General features: G+C 44.7%; 1 protein-coding gene across 2 annotated transcripts in view; it reads left to right on the top strand.

Moving 5' to 3' along the window:
- Window positions 1–20,496, top strand: part of LOC115474908 (casein kinase I) — a 195,514-nt gene that overhangs the window by 75,866 nt on the left and 99,152 nt on the right. For both annotated transcript variants that reach the window (XM_030210608.1, XM_030210617.1), the window contains exon 2: window positions 15,756–15,843. In XM_030210608.1, the coding sequence (XP_030066468.1) occupies window positions 15,768–15,843 (76 nt within the window). In that variant the 5' untranslated portion in view covers window positions 15,756–15,767. The remainder of the gene's footprint in view (window positions 1–15,755; window positions 15,844–20,496) is intronic.

Raw genomic sequence — 20,496 nt, 5'->3', positions numbered from 1 at the left:
CGATTCGGCAGGGGCATCAGCGCTTCCTCCATTTTGCAGTTCTGGGACAGCACTTTCAGTTTTGGGCGCTTCCCTTTGGTTTAGCCACGGCTCCACGTACATTCACCAAGGTCATGGTAGTAGTCGCAGCGGCACTCAGACGGGAAGGTATTTTGGTTCACCCATATCTGGACGATTGGTTGATTCGGGCAAAGTCTTACCAAGAGAGCCTTCAAGTCACAAATCGAGTAGTTCAGTTTCTGCAGTCTCTTGGATGGGTGGTCAACTCGGCCAAGAGTCGATTGGTGCCGTCCGAAACCCAGGAGTACTTGGGGGTTTTATTCGACATGGGCACTGGGTCGCATTTTTCTTACTCAGGCAAGGATTCTCAAAATCCAATCTCAGGTTCAGGCCTTGTTGCGCAAGCAGATCCCTTGTGCTCGGGATTATTTGCAGGTATTGGGCTCCATGGCAGCAACGATAGAGGCGGTGCCTTGGGCCAGGGCACACATGAGGTGTCTTCAGGCATCGCTCCTGTCCTGGTGGTCTGCTCAGATGGACTCCCTGCACGTGAGGTTGCCCTTGCGGATGCCAGAACGCAGCAGCTTATTTTGGTGGTTGAGGACTTCCAATCTGACCAAGGGCATGCCATTGGATCCACCCAGCTGGACAGTGATAACTACAGATGCCAGCCTCAAGGGCTGGGGTGCCCACTGCCTGGGACAGTGTGCTCAAGGTCTGTGGTCTCCGTCGGAGACGTCCTTATCGATCAACCTCCTGGAAACCAGGGCGATCAGTCTAGCTGTGCAGGCATTTTCTCCCCTAGTAAAAGAAACATTGGTTTGCATTCTTTCGGACAATAAGACAGCGGTAGCGTATGTCAACCAGCAGGGAGGAATGAGGAGTCGCCTGTTACATCTGGAGTCATCGAGACTCATGTCATGGGCGGAGACTCATCTACTCGCTCTTTTGGCACCGCACATGGCAGGAACGGGAAAATATGCAGGCAGATTTTCTCAGTCGGCACCTCCTAGATCCCGGAGAGTGGACTCTCGGATCACTGGCCTTTCAACTGATAGTGGATCAGTGGGGGTGGCCAGTCATGGATCTCTTAGTCACTCATTTCAGTGCCAAGGTAAGTTGCTTCTTCAGTCTCAGAAAAGATCCTCGAGCAGATGGGGTGGATGCTCTTCTTCAGCTGTGGCCTCAGGGTCTTCTATATGCGTTTCCTCCATGGCCTCTCCTGGGAAGACTTATCCAGCGCATCGAGGCACACGAGGGAAAGGTGATACTGGTAGCTCCAGATTGGCCTCGCAGGCCATGGTACGCAGATCTAGTGCGCCTCAAAGCTGCTCCTCCACTTCGGTTGCTGGACCACCCCAGTCTTCTCCTTCAGAGGCTGATTCTTCATCCAGATCAGCTCGATTTTGTCTTACGGCCTGGCTCTTGAGAGGGCACGGTTGACAAACGGGGGTTACTCTTCGAAAGTCATCTCTACCATGCTTTGTTCTCGTCGTCGTTTGACGTCTCTTAATTATGTCAGAATTTGGCAGAGTTTTGAGGCCTGGTTTTGCTGATCGAGACATTTCTCCTTTACGAGCCTCGGTGCTGGAGATGTTGGATTTTTTTACAGCATGACTTTGATAAGGGCTTGGCTCTTGCTTCCCTTAAAGTTAAAGTTGCGGCTTTATCGTGTTTTCGGGGTCGTGTTCAGGGCAAGTCCTTAGCGAGACATCCGGATGTGTGTCGGTTTTTGAAAGGGGTATGTCTCCTTCAGCCTCCCTCAAGAGTTATCTTTCCGGCTTGGGATCTTAATTTGGTCTTGTCTATTCTTACTAGGTCTCCCTTTGAACCTTTAGCGACTTATTCTCTTAAGGATTTAACGCTCAAGACGGTGTTTTTAGTGGTTATTGCCTTAGCCAGACAGGTATCGGAGTTACAGGCTCTTTCTTGTAGGTCGACGTTTTTTGAGTTTTCTAAGGAGCGTGTGGTGTTGCATCCAGTTTCTTCGTTTCTTCCTAAAGTGGTCTCCCGTTTTCATGTCTCTGTCTGTGGTTTTGCCAGTCTTAGGTTCTTCCTCAGGTTTCGAAGAACAGCGCAGATTGCGATCTCTGGATGTCAGAAGGGTTCTTAAACACTATCTGAAGGTTTTGGAAGATTTCAGGCGTTCCGATCGTCTTTTTCTCCTTATCGGGGGGTCTCGTAAGGGTCTAGCAACTCTGTCTAGGTGGTTGAAGGAAATGATAGTCCGCTGTTAATATATGGCCTGGTTTTAGATCTACCACTGGAATTGTGATGGACAAAGCCACAGAGCCAAAAACATCTGAAAAAGTACTGATTAGGCCAAACAAGTAACAAATGAATTAATATTTGAGAATCTGCAGAAAGCAGGTCTGAACAATGAGTCTTAACACAAACAGGTACAATATTCAAATAAAATGTAGCACCTGTAATGAAAGAATGATGGATAAAATGGAAAAAAATGTGGCTCTCAAAATGGGGTTTATTTTTGTATATTAATGTATAAAATGATACAGAGATCAGAAGATGTGATGAGAGGTGTTGCAAAAGCATTATGTGAAACTGGTATCTCAACAGAAAAATATGTTAGTAACCGCAAAAACAGTTTGTTCCAAAAACATGTTGACATAACCGGAAAATGTGGCAACCTGTTGAAATAGATGGAACGGAAGGAGCTGGGTACAAATGCACAGATGGCAGGACGTGAAAGTATAACCGCAGAAATTGAGAAATAATTGAAAAAAATTGTACCTCACCATAGACTTCTATGGAGAGGTAAGGGTATAAAAGAAGAGAGATTTTGGCTTAATTTAAGAAGTCGTCCTCAGCACTTCTCAGACGGCGGAACGCTGTGCTATTGAACCCAGAATCTGTCCGATGTCTGTACTGAATTGAAACTTGGGTAAGAATAAATATCTTTCTATCTGAAATCTATTTCTGTCTTTATTTTCAAGTATTCCTTATTTTACTAACTAAACAAAACTAAACGCACACCAGACACTCATTTGGTGCATAAAATATTGATAAATTCTAATAGCATATATGTGGGAACATAAATGGCCCAGAATATACCTAGATCCAGAAAGACAGAAAGCAGTAGTTATGGGAATTAGTTTCGAATTGCGGCTGTTGATGCCTGCCCAGAACAGACCCCCATGGGACTGGGTGACAGTGGACGTAAGAAAAACAATTCAGAATCTTCTGGATGAACTTAATACGTTCAATCCTCCATATGGAATAGCTCAAAGAGGACTAAAACGAGGTCAAACAAAACAGTAACAAAACACCGCTTACCTTCATTCAGGCAGGCAAGTTCCACAAGGGATCAAGGCTCATTCTACTAGGGGGCAAGTACGTTCTTGGGCAGAACATTTCTTGGTTCCTCCTTTGGACGTTTGTAAGGCGGCAACATGGTCTTCTTTGCATTTTCTTTGCATTCGTTCGCGAAGCATTACAGATTGGGTGTTCAGTGCTGTCAAGAAGCGGTTTTCGGAGCAAGGGTTCTCACGGCAGGATTGCTGGGGGTCCCTCTCAAGTTTACTGCTTTGTTACTTCCTACGAGTCAGTTCCTGGAACGGTCCGGAGGGATGCTAAGGAAGGAGAAATTAGATTTTACCTGCTAATTTGCTTTCCTTTAGTCCCTCCGGACCGGTCCAGACCCCACCCAGGTCCGTGTAAATAGCATGAAAGAGTGTGTTCTGGTTCTTTGATACGGTTTTAGTTCATGTTTAGAGCTGTTTTGTGGTTTGTGATTCTGCTAATTAAAAAAAAAAAAATTTTAAAAATTAAAAAAAAAAAAAAAAAAAAAAGTCCATTAACCATTGGGTTGGTTCCTACACATGTTGTCAAAGTGCTGCTACAAGAACGAGCTGTACTTTGTTCAATTTATCCTTTGGCTGACCGGCACGGGGGTGTCGCTGTTTTGCCTTTGCATGGGATGGCTACTTATATACACGGTGGCACAAAGAAGGGGTTTCTTTCTCTTTTTTTCCTTCTCCTGCTTTGTTACTTTTTTACTGAATCAAAGGCTAGTTGGCTAGTGCTCTTATTGGCTCTCTAGATTCAGAATTCTCAGTCTCCACCTGCTTGAAGGGGTACACAACCCACGAGTCAGTTCCTGGACTGGTCCGGAGGGACTAAAGGAAAGCAAATTAGCAGGTAAGATCTAATTTCTCCTTTGTGACTAGGCCAGAAAGTGGGCAAGTTTCCATGTCACATCTACAGTGTCAAGCAAAATTATAATCTAACTCGGACAGGCTTGGGATGAGCAGGTCTTTCCTGTCGTCTCACCTCCATTATATTGCCAACCTTGTGGTGAAGGAATTGCATGCAGGATGCTGACCACATGGGAAGAGGAAAGAGACATTCTTGACCCCTTTTGCATAATTATTTCCAATTCCATTGGGTTGGAAAGAATAAAAAGTATTCCAAAAACTGTATTGTCACCAAGAGGATCTCAAATATGGTGTGTTTGGTTACAAAATAGCTCTCTAAAATTGAGTGGGATGAAACTTAGCATATGGCAGAACTGTAAAAAGACACATTGAGGGCCCAGTGCACAAAGGTAGCCATAAAATACGGCTGCCTTGATAAAAGTTTAGCAAATGGCAAACAACAACCGATGCATGAAGGGGATCACGTGTGGATGAGATGCATCGGTTGCTGTTTGCGACTCAGAGCTGTCAAATGCATTTGATGGCTTGCATACAAATCCTTGGTGGTCCAGTGGACATGGGCCGACCCACACCCCCTAAACAGAGATTTACCCTGGTGGTCTAGTGACCCCCTGCCCTCCCCCCTTTCCTTCACATACCTTTCAAAAGTTGGAGGCAGGAGCAATACCTGCTCCCCTCCTGCTTCAGGCAGCACCCAGCTCTTTCCCAGTGCATTCTGGGATACACTGGGCAGGGTTTGCTCCTGCCATCCTACCTCCAAATTTTTGAAAGACGGAGGAGGGGAGGGCAAGGAGTCACTAGACCCACCAGAGTAAATCTCTGCTCGGGGGGGGGGGGGGTGCGGGGGGGGGCGGCCTGGGTCCACTGGACCACCAGAGAATTGGGGGGGGGGGGGGCTCAGGAGGTACATAGATGTGGAAAGGGGAGCGATCCAGGTCCACTGGACTACCAGGGAATTGTTGAGGGAGGGGAGAGGTAAGGAGCACAAACAACCTTTGCAGCTGCCTGCTTGTTCTTTCCTCCTCTGACAGCGCCAGAGCAGCCATAAAGTTTGCTCTGTAAAGCTAGGTACTCTGGAGCTATGCATGGCCTGTAATGCTCATTAGAATATTTAGGTGGGTTCCTGGGTTCACATCAGGCTTTGCAACTTAGATTAAATAATACACTCTTTGCTTATTTACAACCCAAACTTTTACTAACTTCTGCTCAGGCTGTGTTGAGGCACCAGTCCTCAATTTTACTTTGAACATCTTTCATTTATTTTGTCTGGAGAAAAGAAACATTTATCTTCTCTTCATATTACAAATAACTCTCCTCATGCCCTGTGATCGGAGTTGGATCTACATTTATATCTAACCCTTCTCCTGGACCACAAAGAAAAAAAAAAACCCTACAGCAACCTGCATCAATTGGACCATCCAAGGATATCGGAACCAGAAACTATAAAGTGCATAACTACAATCTGTGTGTTAGTTTTATTTTAACTACATAACTGTTTCTAGAATTCTGACTCTTAGATTCCTTAAAACTAAAGTCGGCCATCAACCTCCTTTGCATTAAGGGCCAGATGCACGAAACTTAACGAGCCATTAACGAGCAAGTAGTAAATCGTGGCATGCACTAAATGCTTCTCCGATCACAGTAGCAGCTAGCGAAAACGGAATGCAGATGAGCAAATTAGTACCCCAATGTGTATAAATCGTAATGAGATGCACTACCATTTTCCGATTGCCTAACCGTGGAAAATCTAACAGGAGGTCTGTACCTCTCGTTGGGGCTGCGCAGCCTCTAAAAACTTCCATAAATGTAACAAAAAAAAATCGGGGGGAAAAAAAACCGTCCAAGTGCTCGTCAGGGACACTTTGAGAGGTCTAAGAATTTGGAAATCATTAAGCAAAAATGGGAGCAAGATTTAGGTGGATCTCTCCCTTCGTGGGATTTATTATATTCTATTAGGAGAATACCGCAGTTAACAAGCAATGCTAACTTTAGAGAATGCGCTTTTTGGGTATTATGCAGAGCTTACTTTACTCAAGTTCAGTTGTTTGTCAGGGGGGTTACAGACGCCATGTTGCCTTAAATGTGAGACAACCAATAATATGTTTTTTTCATTCTTTTTGGGAGTGCGTAGTGATACGCCGTTATTGGCAAAATGTCGTTGAATATCTTTGTTTCCTTTTTTCGCCGGTTCAACTGGTGCTTGATTGCCCTGGATCTTTTAGGGGTTCCACAATGGAAGAGACAATGCTGTTTCGTAAGTTGTGCTTGCTAGCGAGGAAGTTTATTTTGCAGGAGTGGACCTCATCAAGATCACCTGAATTTTGGCATTGGCGTAATATGATACACTTGCTGTTAACTTGGGAGGCGGAAGAGTCAAGGGGGTCTTTAAAGCAGAAAAGTCGTTTTCTGTTAACTTGATTTTGGCAGTGTAACGTAACTTCCTTGGATTGGAAGTTCACTTGTGATGGCAGTCTAGGAGTGTCGATCGTCGGATTCAAACATGTCTGAAGGATGGTGGGGAGAGGGGATTTAAATGTAATTTTATAAGGGGATGTAAAAGGGGGGGAGGAGGCTGATTTAGGTAATGGTTGTATTTTGCAACGTAAGGCGCACCGGGGGGGGGGGGGGTATTGGGAGGGAGGTATGGCATACTGTTTAGGGAGCACTAGTTTGGTTGGTTCCCATCTGTTTGGAAAGAGTTGTGCATCGGGTTGAACTTTGATAAGGCCACTTATTATGCTGTGTTCTTGATGTATATGGTATTTTTTATATCGTTGTTCAATACATTGCAGATTAATATATTCTCTGCTGATTCTTTAATAAAAGTTGTTTAAGCCTGTAAGGAGGGGGGGTACTATGATTGTTAAAAGACTGATGACATAATTTCTCATTGTCGTTGCTTTTATAAGTGTTGATTTTGCACAATTATTTTTTTTTGAGTATATATGTACACTTGTTTGTGTGTTTATTATGACTGGTCATCAATAAAAAATTGTTGAAACTAAAAAATATATATATTCACTGGAATTTTATTTCCCTTCTAGGGGGATTGCAAGCTGGTTCCAGATTTTTCTCTGAAGCGTTGATCTTATGCCAGATTTATCCTGTTGCTTGCAGGATGATCTAGTCTTGCTTTTCTTAGGGAAAGCATTTGGGATATCAGAACTACAAGTCCCTGCATGCAATAGGGTAAATCCAGCCAAGAATCAACCCTGTAGAGCAAGTCTGTAACTCTAGGCTTCTGCTGAAGAAAGTGCTCCTTCAGAAGTGGAGGGTTATGGCCTTTTACCTCTAATTTATCAAAATAAAACCTTGCCAGGAATAAGGGGGTTCCCCCTTTATCCCTCTATTCTGTGAACCTCTCGTCTCTTCTGGGTTTATTTATTTGGATTTTGCTCACACTTTTTTTCAGTAGTAGCTCAAGGTGAGTTACATTCAGGTACACTGGGTATTTCCCTGACCCTGGAGGGCTCAATATCTAAGGGCCCTGTTTACTAAGCCACTTTGTAGGCGCGCAAACTAGTGTGCACGAAAGGGTCAGCGCAGCTTAGTAAACAGGGCCCTTACGCACCTTAGGCAATGGAGGGTTAGGTGGCTTGCCCAAGATCACAAGAACAGCAGTGGGATTTGAACCAGCCACCTCTGGATGTGGAGGTGTGCTCTAACCACTAGGCCACTCCTTCTCCTTTGTGTTTTCTTATTAAAACCTGGCAGAGCTTAGCATGTGAATACAGCTGGCAGTAGGCACAAATATGAAGCTGTTCAGAATTAAAATTCTACCGTTGCAGTAAGTTGCAAGTGAAGATGGCCCCCCTTGTTAATCCTGATAAACGGCAAGTTTTTGGGACTGTTACCCAGGGAAGGAGCTTTATACCCAAACACCTGCATTTTTAAGTATGCCTTGTCTTTTTATTGTTTAACTGTCAACCCTTTAAAACTTGTTTTCTACGTTTTGTTTTTAAACCTTTTTTTTTTTAAGCTAGTTTTGCTTAGGGTTTTTTTTTTATTTATCTCAGGAAAACTAGAATAAATCAAATGATAATTTTTGTTGTTTTTGATTCCACTTGTAGAAGCTTCCTCAAACCGGTTTTAGTTTGATGAAATAGATTACTGAGTAATTTTGTCTGAAGATATCTTGAGCCAATGTGGTGAACATTATATATTTTGAAAGAATGCTTCCCAAAGCATTCTGGGATACTTTGTTTTTGTTTTTTTAAACCAAGGAAGTTTAATGACAGATGGCATGAGCCTGTTTGGCCCATTATCTGGGCTGAAGCCAATGGGCAGAGCTTGCTGCCATATTGGTTAGTCTAAAACAATAGCAAACTTGTGAGGTTTATATTGTTTTATTAATCCTCCTAGGTTTTGCATTCTCTGTTAGGAGGGGATCGGGGGGGAGGGATGTAAGGGGAGATGGGGGAGGTTTGGAGAGTTTTTGAGAGGTCTGAAATGGGGGAGGGTTGTAGTCAAAATGTGTTTTTTGTCGGTGCTCCAGAGCTTGATTTATTTGCAATGCTGTATTGTGAATTAGTGCTGCGCTATGTGTCTGTATTTTTGCTTATGATGACAATAAAGATATCCTATATAATAATTTGCACCTCCAACGTTCCAAGTCTGCCTGCCTGGGTTTGTAACATCTCCTGACGTCAGCTAGCCTCCAGCGTTCCATTCCCCCTCACTTTCCGCCTTCACGTCAAGACGTAATGACGTCAGAGGGTGGAACAGTGAGAGGGAAGGGAATGCTGGAGGCGAGCTGACGTCAGGAGGGATGTTACGAATGGAACGGAAGCCAGCGCCTGCCAGCCAGAGACAGTTCAGGTACAAATCGAGGGGAGGAGAGAATCGCGGGACATCGAGGGGAGGAAGGGCAGGGCAGAGGAGAATTGATGGATGGGATGGGAGGACAGTAGAGGAGAGAATCGCGGGACACGGATGGGAGGGCAGGGAAGAGGAGAATCGCTGGATATGGAGGAGAGGGAAGAATTGCTGGACATGGAGGGGAGGGCAGAGGAGAGAGAAAAAAAAAAGCTTTCATGACAGCCTTCCTAGGGCCCGTTTCATTGTTGAGGAAACGGGCATGGTTCCACTAGTTTCTATATAAAAGCAATAGCAAATGCTTGTGACTGCCTCCTTGATCTTATGGAACCTCCTTGGGAAGAGGGCTGTGTGTGGAGTCACCTGTGTGTGAGTTGTTATTCCCCCCACACTGCTTATAAACTCACCTGACTCCCACTAGTGAGTGACCATGCAAGCAGATGCTGCCACCGCTCCTCCCGCCCTAGGGACAAGTGGCAGAAATCCTAATGACACGGTGCATAGCATAACGTACCTTCTAGTAACTCATCGCCACCACCAGCAGCCAATTCTGGGTAATTACACAGATTACCGAAGGTGACTTTCCATGGACGCGGAATGTTGGCTGAAAGATGCAGCTTGCGCTGAGATGGTGCGGCACCTGCCAGGTATTGTGGCTTTGCAGGGTTCCGGGAGCCCAGTGAGCATTGATAACTTCATGATCCTGCCATGAGTGGGAAAGCGCGGGGTACAAATGTAACTAAAATGAATGTTGAGTACCTGATTCTCATAACGTGTCTGTTTTGGTGGCCCTTTACTAGATGAAAACATCTCTACACCAATACAATATATGCTAGGGTGCCCCTGTAACTAGCCCCTCAAATTGAAACTGATTAAGATTTAGAAGCATTTGCTACTCTAATCGATGCAAGGTTATTCTGTTGTGCAGCAGATGTACACAGAGAAAGAATCACAAGTTGGCGTGTTTCTATCTATAACTCTGATAAAAGAATGAAGAAAACAAAAATGTGGATGCAGCAGCTGATTGTTTTGGAAGTACCAAGATGGCGGCTATATGAGAGTGATGGCTTCAGCTTTATGACATCACACTGGCTCCTGTCTTATTAAATTTCCTTGATTTAAAACAATGCAAAAACCTTGAAAGGAAGGAGCCCTGTGGGGGAAGAGGAAGATAACAGTACCAGCAGTTGCTTCCACCTCCTTTTGGGGCTTGGATCTAGTGCTTCATACCTTCTTTCATAACCATCTGGGAATTTATTATTTCTTTTCTTTCCTTCCAGCTTATTTTAGATTAAGCATTGCAGTGAAAGTTCTGGGTGAGTGTTGGGATGGATTCGTACACCATGGCTCTTACCAGCACCCTTCATTAGGGGCCTTATATCAAACCATTAAATGCTATCATCCTGCAATGACTGACTAGGCTTCTTCACCCAGTGACTGAGTGCTGTTTCTGTAGCATCCCTAGCCAACCCAAGGAGCAAAATATTACCCTAAAATCTAATTCAGACTGCCAGATCTGTTGGGGCTGGGTAGCAGCATTAATATACTTCAGCAGGCTCTGCCTCTGACTGTTGATGTCATGCTGTCACCAAGATTCCCTCCTGCTCAAGTGTTTGTAGATTTTTTTTTTTTTTTTAAGCAAAGTCTCTCTCAGGCCAAAGTATCTGCTTGCTTGTCCGACATTGCTGCCTGGATGTCCAACCGCCACCTGAAGCTGAACATGGCCAAGACCGAACTTATTGTCTTCCCACCCAAACCCTCTTCTCCTCTCCCTCCACTCTCTATCTCAGTTGACAACACCCTCATCGTCCCCGTCTCATCTGCCCGCAACCTTAGTGTCATCTTTGACTCCTCCCTCTCCTTCTCTGCGCATATCCAGCAGATAGCCAAGACCTGTCGCTTCTTCCTTTACAACTTTAGCAAAATTCGCCCTTTCCTTTCTGAGCACACCACCCGTACTCTCATCCACTCTCTCATTACCTCTCGCCTCGACTACTGCAACCTACTCCTCACTGGCCTCCCACTTTGCCACCTATCCCCCCTTCAGTCCGTTCAGAACTCTGCTGCACATCTTGTCTTCCGCCTGGACCGATATACTCACATCTCCCCTCTCCTCAAATCACTTCACTGGCTTCCGATCAGGTACCGCATACAGTTCAAGCTTCTCCTCCTAACCTACAAATGCACTTGATCTGCAGCCCCTCCCTACCTCTCTACCCTCATCTCCCCTTACGTTCCTACCCGTAACCTCCGCTCTCAAGACAAATCCCTCCTTTCAGTACCCTTCTCCACCACCGCCAACTCCAGACTCCGCCCTTTCTGCCTCGCCTCACCCCATGCTTGGAATAATCTCCTTGAGCCCATACACCAGGCCCCTTCCCTGCCCATCTTCAAATCCCTGCTAAAAGCCCATCTCTTCAATGTCGCCTTCAGCACCTAACCACTATTCAAGAAATCTAGACTACCCCAGCTTGTCATTTCGTCCTTTAGATTGTAAGCTCCTTTGAGCAGGGACTGCCCCCCCCTTTTTTTTATAAATTGTACAGCGCTGCGTAACCCTAGTAGCGCTATAGAAATGTCAAGTAGTAGTAGTAGTATATGTGATCTATTCCTTTTGACTCCTTGTGTGCAGTCTGAGGGAGAGTCCTGGTCTGCATTCTCAACTGCCAGTCCAGCTATTGGCCACTCCTGTTTGCCGTGCTGACCAGTCAATGTTGCCTTGCTGTGTAGGCTCAAAGTCACTCTCAAAACCTCCTTCCAGCCCAGACAGTTGCTAGAGGCCCACTATACTTACCTCAGCACATGCACACCTTGCTGGTCCTGGCCCCTGAACACATTTCTGTACCCTGTTTCCAAAAAAACAGGACCCCTTTTATTATTCTCTATAACAAATAAATGGCTGGGTGTACAATAATAAAACGGCTTACAAAAAGGCACATGATATGGCTATAAAATGGTCATGTGTTAAATATTCTTTGAAAATCATGATGTACCGTATTGTTTCTAATAAATGCCTTCCTCCAATAATCGTTCACCCACCTCCAGTAATAGTCCACCCACCTGCTTAAGAACCTAGAAACACTGGAAAATTTGATCTTCAAACCAAGGCGCAGATTCCCCAAACTTACCGAGCCAACAACTCTTTTTTTTTTTTTTTTTTTTTTTTTTCTTCTTCTTCTTTTTTTTTTCTGGTTCTAGCGGGTTTGACAAGCACAGAGTTCAATGAGACATGCACGGAGGGGTTCTGTGGGCTCTTTTCCTGTTGTGGTAGCAGACAAAGAGAATTGTATGCAAAGTTATTTTAATGAGCTAATTACTTTTCAAATGTGCATTCAGAGCGATGCACAGCCATTTTCCGATGCACAGCAAGGACCGCCTATCTTTAGGTTGAAATTTTTACGGGTGGTTAGAAGCTCTCATTTGATGATCGCTTCTTGGCGATGCAGTCAACAAGAGGATCTGAGGGTGAGTGTAGCACTTCTGCCGTTCAGAGGCCCCTGCTTATATGTGGAAGGAGCCCTTGTATAGCATGATAGGATCGATCAGGTAGTAGCAGGTCAGGTTTTTTCCAGGCAGGCTCTGGCACTGGCTCGGTTTTCTTAGCTACTGCAGCCCCGGCTCCCTGCTGCTGGGCTGAAGAGCACCGTAGGGAAGATTGATAGCACCTGCTCGGGCTTCTTGGTGCTGTGCTATGAAAAGCTCGTATGCCGTTGATAGCTTTGAAAAATAAAGCTGTATATGGCTTTAAACATGCAGCTTGTATGCATGTATGAAAGCCATAGCACAGGCACTACTCTGAGCATCTACAGAGCAGCCGCGCTTAGTGATTGGCTGTTGTGCGCATACTTAGCTGACCGATTTGGCTTCCCTGCTACTGAGCTGTTCGTTTTTGTGAGCATCTCATTTGTATGCTATTTTGCTTTGTGAATCGCTTGGTATTTTCTGCTCAGTAGTCTTTATTGAGGTGGAAATAGCAGGCAGTTGTTTCCAGGGACCTTTGTGCATCGCCCTCCAAATCCTCTTTAATAGTTGCCTCCTCTTCCCCCTCCCCCCCTCACAAACACAAGCAATGACCGGACCTCTCTTCTGACCTAATCTCAAGCTTATGGTGCTGGAAAGACCTTAAACATGCACAGATGCTCAAGGTCCAGCACCATAACCTTGAGATGAGGTCAGAAGAGAGGTCGGGGGGGGGGGGGGGGAGAAAAATGGTGCCTCCATTAACAGCCCATTCTAGACATCAGAAAACCTAGTGTTTCTAATAATAGTCTGGGCAATTATTAGAGACAATACAGTAATTATGGTGGTGGTATTTACAGTATTTCAGTTTTTCACTAGAAGATAAACACATAATAAAATGTTATGGAGTGAAAAAGTTTCGGCTTTAAAATGTTTCCTGAAAAACAATGGTCACTTGGTGGACTTTAGGGCCCTTTTACTAAGCTGTGTTAAGCACTAATGTGTGCCTAGCGCAGCTTAAAGTGGTGTACCGTGGGACGCACTCAGGCCTCCTACAGTAACTGTCAAATCTGCATATCCTAAAAATTTGGGGGGGCACATCAAGGGGGGCAGAAAGTGGGCATTCCTGCACTAAACAGTACCACATGCTAACTGGTTAATGCAGGAATACCGTGTGAGCCCTCACTGCCTACAAAATGAGTGCCTGTAAGTGCTCTCACAGTAATATTTTAAAATGGCCACATGCTACTGGCAACATTAATGAATGGCCATTAATACAAAAAACAGAAAATCAGTCATTTTACGTCTGTGGTAACAATGGCTGTAGCACATGGAAAAGGCCCGCATAAGAGCCACTTTTTGCCACAGCTTATTAAAAGGACACCTTTATTTGCAAAATGGATATTGCTAGCAATTTTCAAATGCTGTCCCATTGGTGGTTAATCCCGAAGCGCACGCACCGCTGATGTCATTGACCAAGTTGAAGATCTGGTGATAAATCAGGAGGACTCTCTCTGCAGTCCCCGCTCCATGCAAAGACATTTCGAACATGCACTTTAAGCTGTCTTGCAAATAACTTAAATTCAGCAAATGTTTTTTTTTTTAATTCTTAAAACTAGCTTGCATGCAATGTGCTTAGCATTCCACATACATTGTTTATTTGTTCACATATTTCGAAGTATCATTATGTGACAGTTTTCAAAGAATAGTTTCTGGGCTTGTGAATCACAAGGAATTCAGGTGACAGTGTGACATCACAGAATGCAGAAGTAGAGTTGTGCAAAGGCAATGTTTACTCCTGAGGGAATTATTCACAATGCAGGATTCCCCACCTGCACAGGAGTGGAACCGGCAGCTCTTCTTAATCTCTCTGCCACTCCCTTACCGAGAACGTACAGCAAGAAGGGAGGAAGTGGATGGCTGCACATCGAGCTGCCGCCTCCTCTGTCGAACTAGGCCTGACAGTTTATTTGAACTGATGGGGGCTGTATGTATGGAGGTCTGCACATGAACAGCCAGGCCTAGAGCTGCACAGGAGGTGGCCTGATGTGCAATGTGCTGCTTTTCTGCTTGCTCCTTGATCAATTGGTACAGGGAGGGAAGGCAGACGAATCTCAAGTGGGGTGAGTACCGGTGAGGGGGAGAGCAGCAAGGTTGAGTGTGTGCCATGGGGAAGAGAGGGGGTTGGCAAGATGAATGTGCCATGAGAATTGGAGGGGGGATGGGGGAAGAGCAGGCTTGATTGTGTGCCAGGGGAGTGAAGACTTTGGGCCAGACAGGGAGAGAGAATTGCAGTCAGAGTGAGGTGGGAGGCTGGGCCTGAGAGAAAAGGCAGAGGGTGGGATTTCAGGCCTTAGGATGGAGTCATTCTGCCAAAAATACTACAAATAACTTCAGAATTTTAAAATAAGGTTAATAGTATTTGCAAAAAATAAGTACAGATATTAAAAAAAATTTGTGCAGAATTCCCCTAGGAGTAAATGTTGCTAGAAAAATAATCTATTGGCTTTATGGAAAGTTAACACCAACAGAGAAAAAGCTAATGAAGTTCTGAATAGATAGAATGTCAGGAAATGTACAAATTGACTGTAAAGTGGTTTTGTTTTGAGGTTTTTTTTAGGTTCTGATTAGACTGAGATATATTCTGTCAGACTTCTTTTTGTGATGTATAGAATAGTCTGAACATACAAATTTTTGAGGCCTGCTAGCATTTTTCGTGCACGCTAATTCTAGAGACGTCCATATGTTCCTATGGGTGTGTGCAGTATTGTGTCTGAATGCACTAAAAATGGCACGCCTACAGCACAGCTTAGTAAACAGGGCCCTAAGTACCTGAGAATACTCCCCCTCCCCCCCCCCAACACTTCTAGTCTCTGATAAGCTCCTTGTGACTCTGAGCAAGTCGCTTAACCCTTTATTGCCCCAGATACAAAATAAATACCTGTATATAATATGTAAATCGCTTTGATTGTAACCACAGAAAGACAGCATATCAAGTCCCATTCCCTTTTCCTTAGATATTTATCCTTATTAATAGTTTTGAGAGCACAGACTGAAGTGAGTTTTTCTCACCTGACAAAAGGCAGCAGTGCTGGTGTTCCTGTGTTTGAACATTTTACTTCCTGCACAGGGAGTCCTTGGTTACTTGTCTGTGCAAGTTTATATAATCAGTTAATTTACATGGATGCAGTGTGGCAGCTGCTGGGGAAGGGATGGGGACTTGATTTCTGAGCTGATCATCTGCCAGTTTTTTCTGATGTTGATGGGTTTTGTATGTATTTAATTTCTTTTCTGTTCACTTTGCAGAGAGATTTAACCATGGAACTCAGAGTGGGAAACAAATACCGGCTGGGGAGGAAGATCGGCAGTGGGTCCTTTGGGGATATCTACCTTGGTAAGTGTGCTGGAACTGGGGAGATTTGGAAACTTTTTTTTTTTTTTTTTTTTTGCTGTATTCCAGCCTAGCACTCTGGAAATGGAATAGTTGTCACCCCTCTTCTCTTCCTCCCCCCCCCCCCCCCCCCCAGTTATTTTTTCTAACCTTTGGAAGCCACTTTGTGCTGTTCCACATGTCACAGTTGGCATTTTGCCACACAGGGACTAGTAAGAGGTAGATGACAAACCAGTATTGGACAGCATATTGAGATTATTCTTAGTTCACTTCAGACATAAGCTCAGTCAACAGGCCTATTTGAGGCATCTTAGATTTGTCCTTCTGGCTATGCACCAGCCTAACCACGGATTTCCTAGTGGCTGCACAATTAAAGTACAGGAAACTCCCTATCCAGTCACCCCTCTGCTCTCTCACCCTTTCTGTGTGGAAGAAATTTCTAGTCTGGCTGCATTTCATATCCCCAAATCCCCCCCCCCCCCCCCCCCCCACACTCTCTTTAAAATGATGGCACTGAATATCTTACGCAGGGGATGGTATTTTTCAGCAGTACTGGGTCATTCTTTCGGAGGTTGTTTACACTTCTGATTATGCTCTGCCTTTTTCTGTCTTTCACTATATAAAGTACTGTTCTGAAAGGTTGGTAAGCATATGTTTCACTGTGTTAGTGTTTCTGCCTTCAGCTGACTCAAGACACACAGAGTGGAGAATGTGAAGGGGTTTGCAGGTGCTTTTGCTCATAGGTGTTGCCACCTTAAGGGTTGCTTTGCTGTCCTATCCAGAAACAGCACCCGTACACAATCTGGCATATCTCGCTCTCGTTCTCTAGAAGTTGTTGGCAGTGGTAGCAAGTCATATATGCTACTTGTGGCCTATCTTGGTGCCTTTTTGCTGATGCAACTTCCTGTTTCTCTGCAGGCTGCATGTAGCAGAGGCAAGGTGCCAGGGCAAGCCGTTTCAGTGTATGACTTGCTACCATTTCTGGTGACCTCTACAGTGAAAAACGTGAGGTGGGGAGGAGAGAGATGCTGAACCATGGGGAGGGTTAGGAAGGGGAGCAGGAGCTGACTAGGACAATATGGGGGAGGGGTTGGGAGAACTGGGACCTTGATTGAGTGGGAGAATGTTGTGGGCAGAGCAGGAAATTATGGGTGGGAATTTGGAGGGATAGGGATGAAGGAGATAGGTCTCTGAAGTTGCTAAGTGAAGGTGGAAATGGGGTTAAAGGAATGGAGCTGGAACTTGTGAAGGTAGATGAGGGCTCAGTGGAAATGGGGTGGATAGAAGACGGGGGGGGGGGGGGGGGTAATGGTATTGCTGGAGAAGGGATGAGGGGAAAATCCAGTAGGTAGGTGAAAAAGGAGACTAAGGACTAGAGGGAGAATGAGAGGTAAAGAATCTGTGGGCATCCCCTCTGGGGCTGCAGGTTTCCTATGGAAGTGTAAGCTGCACCTGCACCATCTGCTTACCTTCCAAGTACCAAGTTCTTTGAGCGCCACTTCCTGCTTCTCTTTGGTTTAACAGCACAATCTTCCATTAACCCTCTCTGCTTCTGGGCTCATGCATGGGTCTCGGGTCTGACACAGGCATGAGCATCAGAGGTCACCTGACCTATTGATGAATGCATGTGGTGACCTCAGCACATAGTGCCAGTGAATCGGAGACAAGCCTTACATATGCGCACCAGAATGTTCCAGTTTCCATTTCTTCCTTGCCTGCAGTGCTGTGGTTCGAACCCAGAGCCTGAGAGCCAAGTGCCTGGCTGTATTTGAAAGCAGGGATCTTGAGACCCAAAATAAAAATGTTCAAGACCAGTAGTCTCCACATCCTGTAGAGTCACCACAAAACAAAAATCCATCTGCTTTAAATGGTATCTGGCAGTGGAAAGAGCATGTGCTGTTCCTGAGGTGATAATCACAATTTGAACACTTTTGTGTGGCATGTTCTAAGAGGCAGAGCCAGTGTTAGGAGTGGGCAAACAGGGCAGGGGTGGGGGGAGGGGAACCTGCCTGAAGCTGAAAGAGGGACAGCCTGCAAGCAAGCTTTGGGGCCCTCTCCCTAGTGTCTGCCCTGGGCCCCAACATGTCTAGCACCAGCCCTGTTAAGAAGGATAGCTCCATTGTTGGGAAATACAGCGTTTGTATTACAGAACTGGAGGTACAGGGTTTATATTGAGATTGGCTAATCCCGTAGAGAATCCAGATTCCCACGTGGAAGAATTTGTTGAAGGATGCTGGTTTTACTGGGCAGCTGAAACTGGCTGGAGAGGGGGATGGTTTCTTTATACATGGAAAGATCTGGTGTCTTTATACTGCTAATTTTAAAAGAAGGGAGGGGTATGATGTATGGAAATGTTATTTTAAACCCCCTCTCCACCCCCCCCCCCCCCCCCACACTGTTACCACCCCAAATATTTGTCTAGGGATGCCACTGGCTTTTCTCTACCCTCCTAGCAAAATGAAACCTGGTTCTCACAATTCAGGTTCCACATGGTCTCCTTCCTCAAAGTAGCTGTTTTCTAGGGCATTTGGACATCATTCTTCAGGGGTTTGGTGCAGTTTGTCTAATGGACAATTGGTCTAAGGATACAATTCATCCAAAGAGGCAATTTGTCTAATGGACAGTTGGCAAGATAAAGTTGTGAAGTCATACACTTGTCATGTGGCAGATTACTTTTTTTTTTTTAAAGTCTGTAATGAGAATACACCACATCACCACATGCTTTAATCTAATCAAGGCATTAACCCTGGAAGCCACTTGGTATTGTAATACAATAGGTAAAAATTTAACTGAATGCGATAAGAGGTGCAGAGTCATGTGTTTAATATAGAAGCGTAAAGACTTCAGTCACAAATAAATGTATTAAGTTACTAAAAAATTTGTTTAGGAAGCCAGTTATTAAATATGACTGGCTTTCAAATAGGCCTGTCCGTGAATGAGATGAAAACCAAAAGCTGTGAACTGAAATTGTATGTTAACAATTCTATAAATGGTAGAAACTGTTAAAAAGTTTATGCTTCAAGTATAAAATCCAGAACTGCAATTGATATTCAGTTAGTACAAACAAATGGTGTTTATTTCAGTTAAATCACAACTGTTACACTAGATATATTAAGGAATAGAGTTCTGTGACTTGGTAGATTCAGAAAAGGAAAAATACAAGTTAGTTGCCCAAGGTTATCTTCTGTGCCTGCAACGTAAGCTTGTCGGAAATATGATGGGAGAAACTGCTTACTACTAAACATTATTTCAGGACTTAGTGGACTTTGCAGCTGACAACAATATCTCCCGGAAACCTCCCATTGTTATTTCTGACTTCGAACAGGCAGCCATACAAGTCTCTGCAGAAATTCCCAACTCCATTCTTAATGCTTGTTTTTTCCATTTTGGACAGAGTATATATAGGAAAATAGAGGGCCTAGGACTCTCAAATCAATACACAATAGATGAGGACTTCAGTATAAAGGTTTGCCAAATCGCAGCACTAGCTTTTCTTCCTCCTAATGAGTCAACTGGCATTGCTTGAATTGATGGGAGCCCTTCCTGATGAAGCAACTGACCTCACCCAGTGGTTTGATGAACATTGTTCATGGAAGGGTTTGCAGGACTCTTATCGACCGGCAAATCATAGTAACATAGTAGATGACGGCAGAAAAAGACCTGCACGGTCCATCCAGTCTGCCCAACAAGATAACTCATATGTGCTACTTTTTGTGTATACCTTACCTTGATTTGTACCTGTCTTTTTCAGGGCACAGACTGTATAAGTCTGCCTAGCACTAGCCCCGCCTCCCAACCACCAGCCCCTTGATTTGTATCTGTCTCTTTCAGGGCACAGACCGTATAAGTCTGCCCAGCACTAACCCCGCCTCCCAACCACCAGCCCCGCCTCTGCCATCCAATCTCCGCTAAGCTCCTGAGGATCCCTTCCTTCCGAACAGGATTCCTTTATGTATATCCCACGCATGTTTGAATTCCGTTACCGTTTTCATCTCCACCACCTCCCACGGGAGGGCATTCCAAGCATCCACCACTCTCACACAGAGTGTGATAGTGGTGTTGTTTACACCTTCTCCGTGGTTAGTCAATGCACATGTTGACCTGAGCATACCAAGAACACAGAACAGTGGAATTATGGCATAACAGATTGGAAGTGCTGGTTGGAAGAGGGCATTTTGGCGTTTTATAAGTTAATTGCCAAATTGCAGAAAGAGCAGAAGGATGTTGAAGGTCAAATGGAATGCATAATACAAGGTGAGCAACAAAAAGACCAGAAACATTGTGAAAGAAGCTGTGAAGATTGTATTTTGTCTGTTTTTGCACAGCAAGCCTCCTACAGTATTCTGGATTGTGGTACTACACTCAGTCTGTGCTTTTAGAACAGCATTGACAAACTTTTGGATGCTTTTTAATTTTCTCATAGATGTATCTGATCATAGGGGGAAAACTCGTTGAATGCTGAGGAAAAAGCTCTGTGTGACCGTGACCGTGTGGCTTGTGAGCACCACACATGGACTTGCAGGGAAAGGAGAAAAGACCTGTTTCTACCTTCATTAAGCAAATGGTAGAGAAACTTATGAGAGAGAGGGTATTTCTATAACAAATAGATGCATATATGGGGCCTGATCTTATAACAGTCTAAAAAAGCGTCTATTG

Source organism: Microcaecilia unicolor, chromosome 1, assembly GCF_901765095.1.
Source record: "Microcaecilia unicolor chromosome 1, aMicUni1.1, whole genome shotgun sequence".
NCBI classification, from domain to species: Eukaryota; Metazoa; Chordata; class Amphibia; order Gymnophiona; family Siphonopidae; genus Microcaecilia; species Microcaecilia unicolor.
The sequence above is the reverse complement of the archived record's forward strand: the minus strand, read 5'-3'. Positions and strand labels throughout refer to the sequence as shown.